General features: G+C 42.5%; 1 protein-coding gene and 1 long non-coding RNA gene across 3 annotated transcripts in view; one reads left to right on the top strand and one right to left on the bottom strand.

Moving 5' to 3' along the window:
* LOC135414873 (uncharacterized) overlaps nt 1-13267 on the top strand; it is a 377990-nt gene that overhangs the window by 334958 nt on the left and 29765 nt on the right. The gene's annotated exons all lie outside the window — the stretch shown is intronic.
* Nucleotides 7821-13267, bottom strand: part of LMOD2 (leiomodin 2) — a 29074-nt gene continuing 23627 nt past the window's right edge. For both annotated transcript variants that reach the window (XM_064656153.1, XM_064656152.1), the window contains 2 exons: nt 8569-9900; nt 7821-8242 (listed from right to left, as the gene is read on the bottom strand). In XM_064656153.1, coding sequence (XP_064512223.1) covers nt 8216-8242; nt 8569-9900 — 1359 coding nt within the window. In that variant the 3' untranslated portion in view covers nt 7821-8215. The remainder of the gene's footprint in view (nt 8243-8568; nt 9901-13267) is intronic.

Below are 13267 nucleotides of genomic sequence, written 5' to 3'. Positions count from 1 at the left end.
GCATCCTTCCCCTCTGCACCATAGTGTGGGTCCTGCTCAAAAGAAGCCATATAGGTACTGTAAAAGAAATTGTGCCTGCACTGGTTAGCTCAGCATTTGCATTTTGAAGAATTATAGTATATCTGGTGCAAGAGGCAGGAGATCAGAGCAGAACTACAGCTTCAACAGCATTTCCAGACTAGATCCCTGATTTCACTTAAAAGCTAACTCCTGATCTGCCTTCAGGTCATTCCCAGCTGATTTCAACTAAAACATATGTGCTGCTTTTAAAGTATGATATTCTGTGTCATAAATAACGACTTAAGGCCACTGCTTGCTTTTAAATGCCAGCAATGGCCCTGGAGACCTCCGGTGACATCAGGGCAGCAGGCAGCATCTTTTGCTGACAAAGACTGGAACAAGGTGGATACATTTGAATCTTTCTTTTCACAGATCATTGCAGCTCTCCCAGCTCCAGCAACAGAACTGAATGGCCCTACAGAGGTTTTCCATCCCATGGCTTGTTAAAGAACTGAACGGTTTCACTATTTGCCCCAGAAGTAATGAACTCTCCAGACTTCTTAATGAAAAGCAAATGAATCTGCCCAAGAGATGCATTAACCTTGAATTTCAAAGAAGAAAATAGCTTATAAAGAAAACTGTAGTCAAATTGAAAATCTATTGAAACGACCACTGCTCCATTTGGAGCAGCTTGGAAAGAGGCTGATTTGGAAAGCAGGTATTTAAATGTTCATTGAAATATGACAGAGTGAAGTTTGGGTCTTTGCTTTGAGCCATCTCAGGCACATGAGTCCCACCACAACAGTAGCACTGGAGACACAGAAATTCCACCCTGGAAGTGAGTAATTGACCCATCTCTGATGAAAGAACCTCTGCACCCATCACCCCATTGCCACTTTATCCCAGCTGGCACTGCTAGTGTCAACATAACTGTGAGATAGTATCAGAAAACCAATAGGCAATCTTGCAGACCCCCAAATGTGGTAAGGATCCTATGCTCTCTGTTACTCACCACTGTGTCTCCTCTGGTGGGGAATATAGCTGGGGAGCTGCAGAGCAGCACACTGCAGGGGGGATAGTTGACTGCTTCAGAATTAATCATGGGATTGGTGGGATCACAGCCAGCTAACGTGGACAAGGAGCTGAGGGCCCTATTAGCTTTCCAATGGATGACTGTAATATTGACATGGTGTGCAGTCATCCAGAGATAAGGCCATGCATTGCCACTCTGATGTAGCCAAATGATGAGAATCCAGCATGAATGGTCCTCCGCATCCGGCATGGTTGATAGAAAAAGTAATGGCCTTACTTTTCACATGAGAAGATGACAGAGCACCAAATAAGAGGAGCTTTCTATAACTAATTTTTATGCTCTACAGAGATAGGAAGCTGACAAAACTTGCTCAGTGCCCTTGAGGTAACAGGATGTCTCATAGCATGGAGCTGGCAGAGCAGGATTAGAGCTCAGGATTGTCTGACACCCAGCTGTGAGCTTAGTTCTCCATGTGACCTGTGGGATTCTTTGCAGTGGGAATTTGAGAGTGGGAGCCAGTGGCATGGTGGGGTTTTGCAGGCTGCTCAGCTGTGCTGGGCTGTCAATATCAACATCTGTGGTTCTGTTGTCACAAAGATTTTAGGGTACCAATCCAGAATAATTTAAACTAAGCTAAAGCCATGCTGTCTAATGCTGTCCTCCCTCTGTTCCTGGCCAGAGGTTCCCACCCTCTCCTTTGCACCAGCAACATAGCTCTGAAACCTGCAGTAGGAGGTCTAGGGAAGCAAACCAGAACAATCTTCCCTTTTTTTGGTTGGTTTTCTTTTTCTTTTCTCTTTTTTGGGTGCTACCTCCCTGAACTGACTGAATGCAGATGTGGCGTGAGAGAGGAGGCAGGCAAGGCACGGACAGGCAGACATGAAGGGGCAACTGGGACCACAGCAGTGCTCATTCAGAGCTGCAAATTTGTCCTACAGCTGCACCTAAAATCCAGCTATTGGGATCTTTGGAGTGATCAGTTCTAAAACTGTTTTTGGTCACTTTAAACTGTAGCAGAGACTGAAAAGTTTAGCTCATGACTGGCTAGACAGAAGATAATCCTGGCATGGGATGACATAAGTCTTGTAACAAGGGCTAGTGGCACACCCAAACCCATGCTAAAGTGGGATGAAAGACAGGAATATCTGCCCTGTCTGAGTGCTTCCTGTGCAGTCATACACTTTCTGGGCTGGTGCTGGTGCGTGTGTCACCTCTCGCAGTGCAGGCAGAGTTTGCCTGTACCTGCCCACCCTACACAACTGCCACGCTCAGGGCATGCTTGGTGCATGGGAAAACAAAGAGCTGGAATTTGGCAGAAGTGTTCAAGAGCACATGAAACCTGAGCACCGTTGCCTTCCAACTTGTTTGTGAAACACAGCAACACATGCATGTGTCACAGATTTAGAGAGCAGTAAGCTGAGACTGAGCAACAGGGGTGACCCCTCTCTGTGTATACATAAACACTTCCTTCAGGTGCCTGCAAAATTTACTGCTTTAACTGTAGCTGATTGACAGCCTTCAAGAACATTCATGACTATGTTAATTAAAAAATACAGCTATAGCTTCAAATGTTTCTCAGAAAAAAAAAACCTGGAAAGAAAAGCCAAGGAAATACATATTCCTTTATGGGTGGATTGACCTAATGCTCTCAGCAGAAAGGCATGACAGGTTACAGAAGGAATTGATTTCTTATCTATGGAATTTAAACTTCAAGTATCTCCCACACAAGAAAATAGTCTCATGCATAGAGGCTATACTTGGGTAGTCTGGTGAAATGTCTCCTAGGCCAGTCCTGGGAATCAGACCCAATTTATCCTCCACAGGGTGCATAAGCATTTCTGACTGTCCTTTCAGTTCTTCATATGCTTGTTTCTTAGGTGACAAAATGACAGAAATGGCATGTCTCCCTTTCAATGACATTTTTTCATGGCCAAGTCAGCCTTGGGATTCCCATCCTCATGGCTTGCCTCATCTGCATTTACAAAATTTCCTGCACTGGATCATGGGCTGTGCTTCTCTTACACTCAGAAATACACTGACAATCATCATATTCACTAATATTCATCAAGTCAAAGCATTCCTGTTAGCAAAAATAAAAATAAAAATAAAATAATAATGCATCCAATAGTCCTTGATATTTGAGGATCTTGGAGCACATTTGAGTCTGTGTGAACATAGTCTTGCACTACTGTGAAATGGATCAGTATTGATCTCTACAAGGCAAAATGGAGGCACAAGAAATTAAGCAATACACCGCAGAGTGCATAAATAGCAGCAGCACAGCCCAGGACATAACCCTTAGTCTTGGCTTTGAGATACATGTTTGGGCTCTTACCAGACACCCAATGAGAATTTTTACCATGACTATATTTAAAGGAAAGAAAAAAATCTTTCCTTGTGTTATAGTTCTGTAGCAAATAATTCAATAATTCAAGGCTTTATAAAATTCATATTCATTTGAACCTGAAAATAGTCAAAGATTAGAGACAGAAATAAATACACCTGGCAGACAGGCAACAGCCCTGCTTTCAACAATTTTTTTCATATCTCCATTTTTCTTTTGGACTGATCCAACCTTTTCACACAGAACAGTTGCATCTGGGTCTGATAGTGCACCATCTACCCCACAGCCAGCGTGTGACAATTGCTCTATTTTTCCATTATCTACACAGAAAGAAAGTAAAGCCCCTGCTTAGTGCTGTGCATGAGCTGCAGTTTGCTCCTTCACCTTCCAGTTTCAGCACAAAGTTGCATCCACCCAGCAAACCCAAAACTGCGACAGACCTTCAACCCATCCCGGTCTCACAGGACAGCCCTGGCAAGGCAGGGAGTAGTGTAGACCTGGGGGAAACAGTCAGTGCATGCTGGGAGGTCCCCACTGTAGCTAATCTGCACCAGTCACCCATTTGCTTTGGGTGGTTCCAGATCCTGTGTAGTTATCACATCTAAGAACATTAATTTAATAATGGCAGAGCTTCTGTGTTACTGGTTTAAGAATTCTGCTGCAGAAAGCACCACACCATACTATCCTTTTCATAAGCTTCTGGCATTCTTTTAACAATAAGTTTACGAATTTGCCCATTCTTTCTAAATGAGAAGGCTGCTCCAAGAACCTTCTTGCTCTGAGAGCTAGGACATCTTCTAATTTCTGATCAAAACTCAGTCACGCACGGTTTCTTTTTTTTTTTTCCCTACTGCTAACTGTGTCCTGTAGCTCTTTCTCCTTTGCTGTATTTATAGACACGAGCTGAAATCCCTTTGAGCCTTTGTTTGGCTAGACTGATCCCACCACCTGTTCTCATCTCTCTTACAGGACAGCTTCTCCAGTTCCCCAATTATCCTAGCCATTTTCTGTCCCTCTTCCAATTGAAAACAATTTTTCCTGGCTGTCAGTTACTGGAATTATACACACTCTTCCCGGTGCTGTTTCACTTGGGCCTGCACCTGGGAATAGTGTTTGGAGCTACCCCTTGCCTTACATCCAGGCATTGCAAATCCCCTCTTCATGGCTAACTTGTGGTAGTTATATGTCACTCTCAAAACAACCTACAGACAAGTCCTCTCTATTTGGGCTGTGAGGCTGCTCTGCCTTAATCATTACTTCCATAGACCTGATGGACTTCTGAGGAAAACATGAGTGGTGGTGTGGAAGTCTGGAATACTCAGAGCTTCTGCTCTGTTGTGTAAGGGTTGTAACTGTGTTGTCCTAGCATGTGGGCAAAGGAGAGGCCTTAGCCATACCTTCCTGCTTCCCTCTGCCTGGAGCTTCCCAGGATATCCATTCTCCCATCATACCATGGAGGGGCTGTCCTGGACCAGCTCTCAGGCTCTCCCAGACTCAGCCTCCAGAAATGGATGTGGCTTCACCTGGCAGGAGCCTCCAGGGCCACCTGCCCTGTTTGGTGGGAAGGAAGCACATCTGCAGGGCAGTCAGACCCGTGCCTCTGCCCTCAGCTAAATACCAGCAAAGTGGGTCACTATCCAGAACATCAACAGGGGACTCAGCAGGAGGCAGGAAACTTCCAGAAGATGTGGAAACAAAATTTCTTGGACTTTCATGAGCTCCTTTTCTTTCTATATACTTGGATACTTCCCTAGGTGATGAGGCACGAATTAAAGGGCCACATACTGGAATTACAGGTAGCAGTCAGGCTCTGATATTTCTGGTGCTTGGTAGGTCAGCTCTTTTATGGAATCACAGAATGATTAAGGTTGGAAAAGGCCTCTAAGATCATTGAGTCTAACCCTTTACCCAGCACTGCCAGGTCCACCTCTAAACCATGTCTCTAAGCACCATATCTACACATTTTTTGAACACTTCCAGGGATGGTACTCTGCCACTTCCCTAGGCAGCCTATTTCAATGCTTGACCACCCTTTTGGTGAAGAAAGTTTTCTTTCCTCCCCTGGTGCAACTTGAGGCCATTTCTTCTTGTTCTATCACTTGCTACCTGGGAGAAGACACCAACCCCGCCTTGCTACAACCTCCTGTTAGCCAGTTGTAAAGAGCAATAAGGTCTCCACTCAGCCTCCATGTCTCCAGGCTAAACAACCCCAGCTCGCTCAGCCGTTCCTAAGAGGACTTTTGCTCCAGACTTTTCACCAGCTGTGTTGTCCTTCCTTGGACATGCTCCAGCATGTCAATATCCTTCTTGTAGTGAAGGGCAGAGGATTCGAGGTGCCAGGTTGTTCCATTTTACACGGCATGGATGACAGATTTTGGTGTGTTTGTTTCTCTGATTGAGGGAAAATGGATGGCCACCCACTGCCAGAGCCTTACAAGTCCAAATGAGGAGCATACCTGCATCCTGGGGCTCCTGTGTCCAATTCTGATGGGGGCATAGCACTGGCTGTGCATTGCTAAGGCACAGGACTGACCCTTCCTGAGCAAGTGTGCTCCAGGAGCTTCAGTATCCACACGTGGTCACCATCTCCATTGCTTTACAATACATCAGAGCAGGGCTCCCACCTGAGAGGGCTGATGGCCACTTCACAGCCTCCACAGTCAGGAGCTCTGGCCAAATTTTCTTAAGGACTCTGCCCATCAGCCTCCCCTTCTGCAAAAGAGTAACTCTTACCAACCTGAAAGATGAATTCTACCTTCCCTTTTCCTTTTTTCTAGGCTTTTTTCTTCTTCCACATTTTTCTCTTCTCTCATCTGTCACTTTTCAGCATTCATTTTCTTTTCTATCTTCTTTTTCTATATAATTTTTCACCTCCCATACAGATAGTTTCCTCACTTCTCACTCTCCCTTTTTCCTTAAAAGTATGATTTCAGTTTTTAAAAACATTTTCTTGTGTTCCATTAAATCCTCTCCATTTTGCTTTTCCTGCTTTCCCTCCCTATCTTTTATTTTCCCTTGCTTATCCGCTTTTGCCATTCGATTAAACATCCAGGATGTTTCTCATCCTTCACAAAGTTTCTGGAGACAAGGTCTGGGCCCACAGGTCTACTCCTGACTGTTGTCTGCATTCCAGTATTGCTTCCATCCTCAGAAGATCCCAAGCCCCAGCTTCCATTTGGTCATGGATAACTGACCATAGGTTGATTTTTATGCTATGGGAGCCTATCCAATTATAAAGGTAGCTAAAGACTAATTGTACGTACCATATTTCCTGTGACACTGGGTCTAGAAATACTCATGAGTTGTTGTGATCCTGAGGCAAGAAAAAAAATGTTGGAATGTGTTTCAGTTAGTTATATATTGCTTTTGGTATGTTTTAGTCAATAAATACAAATGCAAAAAGGTATTTTCACCATTTTCTTGCTATGACAGTTGCATTCCTGACAATTCATTAAAGGATCCCCTCTCCCTTATGCTTCATTTTCCTCCAGCAATTTGTTCCTATTTCTGGGGAAATCTGTCTAATTAATATTTCTAGGAGCAAGCTTACATGTGTTTTTTTCAGTACCACTGTTTTTTGCAGTGTTGAGTAACTTTAAGTAATTACTTTCATTGATGTGGTATTATGTAAAAGAAATACTAATTCTGTTTTTTATAGTTGCAATGAGCAAACTAATTAATACTTAGTAGTGCTTCTGAACATATCTCTTCTCTCACCTTTCAACATTTTGGCCACTACTCAGTTTTCTTCATGTTATCACTACCTTCACACTAGCTGAAGCACCCAGAACCATAACTAATCTGACCAGGGAGATGTCTAGTGCTACATGAGGAAGGGCTATTCATGCCATTGCCTGTGATGTGATACCTCCAGCCATGCATCTCCAAATGATGTTGGCTCTGCTTCCACTGTATCATATTGACAGTTCACACCCTGCTTGTTGTTCAACTGATACCATAGGAAAGCCTTTTTCCACCTGAATGGCAGACTGCTTTTCAAGTTTCTCTGTCTGACTGGATATCTCAGCTGAGGTTAGTTCTGCCTAAATACAGCACTTGGACTGAATGGATCTCAATTGAATAATTCTTCTGCAACCATAAAATATCGGCATTAATATTTAACCCATAAGTCAACACGAACCACGGATCTATTCATCTCCCACTTCTTCTCTTAGACCAAGGTTTAGGACCCATAATGCAACACCAATGACCTGACACAGCCCATATCTTAGTTTTAGTTGTACATAGCCTTATGAATCATTTTTTCCCATGTCAGTATGGGATTGCACTAATATGTGGGCTCAGGTACTATACTCCACACAGGCACAGGTGCAGCGGAGAAGGATCTCAGGTTCTTTCCCAGGAGACTTCCTGAATGCTTATGAATGTGATGCAAATGTCTGGTGGGTTTTAACTCACAGAAATAAAGGACTATGTGTCTGCTTGAAAGCTTCAAACCACATTTATTGTAAATTCATGGAAAAACCAGAAGAAACCACAGGCTGTTAAACTATTACATCTCAGTGTGAAGAACTTGCCAAGTGATGTGCAATCAGATATTGACAAGAATATCTAAATAAGAAGCAATTTCTCAGTAGAAATCTCATTAAATAAAAAAGAAAATTATTTCCATATTTACAGATTACAAGGTAAATGGATCCTTAAAGCATTATTTTGTATTTAGCGGTTTTATTTCTTTGAAATAAAAGGGAAATGGCTTGAATCTAAGAGTGCACTTTGGAAGCAGCTTGCTAGACAGTCTATGTTACCGCCAATGAAAGGACAAGAAGCCTCCCCTCAGTCACTGTAGGGTTCTACTTCTTCTGTCATCCAGTCTTTCACCGAAGGGCTTCTGGTACCTCCACCTATGAAACAGGGATGGGAAGGGTGTTCACTACATTTGTTGTACAGTCTGGATGGCAACATTCCTACCAGACATACACTCCCAAGATCCGTGTGCTATCCACCCTCCCCCATAACAAGACAGAACCTGGGAAAGTGCCCCACTTTCACAGTTGGAGAGAAATCAGTGTGCTGAGAAAAGCCTGATCAGGGGAAAGCCTCCTCTCAAGTGCTTTATTATGCTCACATTTCTAAGAATTTTCATTTATTAAATATATGTACTAAAATTACCTGAGCTTGTGCTATTTTTGGGCCACAATCAGTTACTGAACAAGGATCTCTCACTTACCCTCCTTAATTGCTTTATGCTGCTTGCCCGAATTGCTTCCATAAGGTTGTCATGGAGAGACCTTTGTGGGGTGGATGGACGGGTGGAGGGTTGTGAACCTTCCTCTGATTTTCTGTCTGAGATGGATTTTAGAGAATCTTTAATTTCTTTCAATATGTTGTTCTCATGTTTTCTACTTTTTTTGCCTTTTTTCTTTTTCTGTCCATTATGTAAGTCTTTTTTTGCGCTTTCTTGCTGTTTGATGACTTCAGCTATATTCCTGGTTGGTGCCTTCTTCTCTGGAATAACTGGGGGAGGAGGCGGTGGGGGTGGGGGGGGTGGGGGAGGGGGAGGTGCAGGAGCTGGAGGCTGACTTTTCACTGGAGGTGCTTTCTTAGGGAGCTTTGGAGAAGACCATGGTGAGCTCTTAGGTGACACATAAGGTGAGGATCGAGGTGTTCCCTTCTGCAAGACTTTGGTCTTTGGATTGATGGCTCCATCACAACCTGACTCTTGTTGCCTCTGCTCCTGCATACGCTTTTGCCTTTGTTTATCCATATTTCTTGTCAGGATACTTGTCATGCTCATTCTTGGGCCAGCAAGGTCAAAGTGGTACCCCAGCTTGACCAGAGTGGTGTTCTCTTTCAACAGTTTAACTATGTCCATTTCCACCTGGCTGCCCATGATGTGCCTTTGATTGTGGAACCGCAGTTCTGTTAGAACTTTGTTACTCTGCAAAGCTCTCATGATGGCCAGCACGCCTTTGCCTGTGATAAAATTTGACTCGATATTCAAACTAGTTATATGCTGATTTACCTTTAACATACCAGCAATAGCTATTGCCACGTTGTCATCAGCATGGGTGTTAGCCAAGCTGAATGACTTAACCACTGTGTTGTCCCTCAGGGCTTGAGAAAATTGTATAAGCATCTGTGAAGTGATGTTTTCAATGTTGTTCAGATTGACCTCTGTGGTGTCAGGGTCATTGCTCCTAACTTTTTCCAAAGCATCCTCAATAACTGTTGGATTTCCACAAGGGTGAATGGCACTGCTTTTTAAGCTCTGACTATCATCTTTTCCATCATGGCCATTGAGTAAGTTTTCATTGTCTTTTGCGCCATTACACTTTTTGCGCCTGATGTGGTCAGAACTCCTGCCATTCTCAGGTCTTTCACCACCTGCAGCATTTTGCTCTTGCTCATTCTCATCATCACTCTCATCTTCATCTTCCTTCTCATCATCTTCTTCTTCATCATCCTCTTCAGTATATGCTTCCTCAGACACTTCACTATTGCTTTCTGTGAAACATTCTTCTTGCAGCTCTTCTGAATTGTCTTCTTCTTGCTCAGAATCCTGAACAGGAATGTAGGTATGAGTCTTAAACATGATTGAAATAACATAGCTACTGCCTTTCAGCATAATAACAATTATATTGAGACTATATGTTAATATTGAAACCTAAAAATAAATCCCCAGAAACGGATACAGTTAGGAGAACAGAAAATGCTGCAGCGCCTAAGACCTTTTTAACATTACTTCTTTCATATTCTTTAGAAAATGTTCAGCATAAATTGCAACCATTTAACCAATGGCAGTAATTTCTACCAAGAGAAAACTTGATACAAGATATTACAACGTGGACATACTTCACATTTTCTGTGTTGGCATGTCTGCAAGGAGATATAATTTGTACCCTTGCCAGCAGAAACACAAGACAACAATTTCAGAATGGATATGAGTAACAAGCTTCTTCATTTCATGAGGATTAGACATCTCTGTCAATGCTCAGACTCCCTTGCATATGTTAGTACATCTAAAAAAGTTAAAGATTGCCATGATTTAATATATAAATAGTGTCTGCATGTGTAATCATGTATACCAGCATGCAAAACAATTCAGAATTACAGGAGTCATGTCAAAAAGACTCTGGATGCACTGCATGGACTGTACGTACTTAGAAACTATTTGCGAAGAAAGGATTCAGATGCATTTCCACAGAAAATAAGGAATGTAAGGTAACATGTCAAGAAGCCCCAAATTTCTTCATGTTTGCCAAGAGCTAAGTCTGTGCTCACCAACAGCTGTTGCAGGCCAGCTGCCATACTGTGAATCATTATAATTCATTGTCTACAGTAAATGGATTTTTTTCTGAAATGTAAAGTTATTTTAGTGTGTTTGGTGGGTACCAGGAAGGCAGACTTGGAACCATGTCTTAAAGCTCTGCCTGGTGCCCTTAGCAGTTATGGTGGCAAAAGAGAATTCTCTGCACAGGAACGGGGAAAAGTCTTTGCTCCAGGAAAGCCTCACTCTCCACCTGGAAGACTCGAATAGTGCAGCAGGGATCTATGGGCCATGACTGATCTATGTGCTGTAGACTGATCTGTGTACCACTCACCTTTTGCCCTAAAAGATCTCCCATGTCATATTTTGTCTACTGGACAAGCCATAGCTTATGCCTTTTTATTTACCATTGTAAATGTTTATAAAATTTTGGATGGAATATAATTGTTCGGTATGCATTACGGCAGCAATGTTCATGGGATTTAATGGGGTTTTTAATGTTTGTAAAATACTAGAGGGTATTTTCCAAAGTAAATATACTCTGCAGAGAAACACCAATTCAGTTTCTGAAAAACAGAAGTGTTACCAACAGGACAGCCTATTTTTAGACAACCTGTGTAGTTTTAGGTTTGCTTAATTATCTAGCTCTGAAAATACGGGGAAAGGTTAAAATAACAGTAGTGACAGATTGCATTGTACTGTTTCACAGTCTTAAGCAGAATTCTGTGTTGGGACACATGTAAAACAGATGTTAATTGTAATGTTCGTAGAACTGTGACTCTTAATGAAACAGGACATTGAGTTATTCCCACCTGATGTTCCTGAGCTGAGCATTCAGCACCTGGGGGGCTTGCAGGGTCCCATCACATTGACCTGCACATTGAGTTCTTCAGGATCCAGCCCCATTACTTCTCCTGTGGAGAAGGGGCCTCCTTTTCCAGGAAGGTCCCTTATGCAGAGAGACTGAGACATACTGTGCTACCTATAGGTTTATTATTGGGACTAAGATTTATATCTGTAGCTTCTATATATGTGTAGAGTTTTAAAACCTGAAAACACCAGGTATCCAGGAATCTATCTTCATGGCTTTGCTTTTCTCTCTCTAGGAATATATACTACAGCCTTCAACACAGCTGCAGATGAGCAGAAGGTGGTGCCTCTAAATGCACTGTTAATATGTTTGATGTCACTAGACTAATAAAAAAATACTTGGGTTTGATTTTTTGGGCTTTTTTTGACTGGCATTTCTGGGGCCAAAGGAGCAGTTTAGTTTCCTGTCACACACATTGTCTGGTGTCACAGCAATCTGCACAATAATTTTAAAATCGAATATTCTTCTCTTTGCAGATCCACAGAGATGTACTCTGTTACTATGGCAGCCTTGCAGTACAGGACTGCTGCAGGCAGCCTGCAGGGCTTCACCTTATATTGTAGTAATAATTCGATGAAAATTTAGGGCTAAGATAGTCAATGCAGAGGTAAATATCTCTGGAGGACAAGTTATTCCCCCTAAAAGGCTATCTGCAGCTTGTTTGCTTTCTGGAGCAGCTGATCTCTCACCACTAACTATAGAAGGGGCACAAATAACCATCTTAGATAAGGTGTCTAACTTCCAGGCAGTTGAAAGCAAGAAGAAAATTGCTTTCAAGGAGCTTTCTTACTGCCTTCAGTGAAGAGACCCTTTGTGCCCTCTATTTTAGCATGTCAACATTTTCTTATTTAAGGATGCATTTAGGAAGTTTCTTCTTAGATCAAAAAGTATAGACGTGCTTGCCAGCACTTCAAGGTTTAGCCATAACCCATCGTTAATGCTGTATAAATATGGGGGAGGGGGGAAAGAAAGATCCTGCCGTTATATAAGACACAGAACTAGACCTGTTCAGAAGGTTTTTGGGAAGTGCCCAGGTTTCGAGTTCCAGGCTTAGCTGGAAATAAACATTAATCTTGCCATTGCCTCCCTAGGACTTGACAAACAGGGAGTGAAGTCAACGACTGCAAGCTGACACTAATGGTCTGATGACAGCTACTGGTCTGTGCGCTTGCCTGCAAAGACATTATACCACCATTCACAAGCAGGAGAAAACATATGTAAAAACGTCCTGGATACTGCAGGGTATTTTAATCCACCTGACATTTCTCTAGAAGGATATTTTAGCTAAGGTATGGACTGCAATTATTTCCTTGCAAATGAACCAAACTCCTGAATAGGGCTGTTAGAGGTTCTGAGTCCGCTTTTGCTGACTTTGCCTTTGTTGCATTATTTTCTATTTAAACATAAGAAAACATGTCCCTATAAACAGAGTCAGACCTTGGTATGAAGCAGCACTTAAAAATTCCCATGTCCCCACACAGAGCCATTGTGAAAACAGAAGTTGCTTTTTGACTGAGCTCAGTCTCACAAATACTTTTAGCAAGGACCCGGTGGTGCCAATATGGACATTAGCTGAGACAGAGTGCTTGTTGCTTGCCAAGACTGAGCCCTTCACTCCTGAGCAGCTGTAATGTTCCTTTCTAGTTCAGGGACCGGGTTTTATTATTAACTTTTTTATTTTGGGGAATGAGTTGCCTAACAAACACTATTGGCAGTTTTTTTGGGAATACAGTTAAATGGTTCAGCTGATCAGGCCACTTTTAAAATAATGTAACCCTCCGACAACAG

Source organism: Pseudopipra pipra, chromosome 5 (assembly GCF_036250125.1).
Source record: "Pseudopipra pipra isolate bDixPip1 chromosome 5, bDixPip1.hap1, whole genome shotgun sequence".
Taxonomy (NCBI): Eukaryota; Metazoa; Chordata; class Aves; order Passeriformes; family Pipridae; genus Pseudopipra; species Pseudopipra pipra.
The sequence above is the reverse complement of the archived record's forward strand: the minus strand, read 5'-3'. Positions and strand labels throughout refer to the sequence as shown.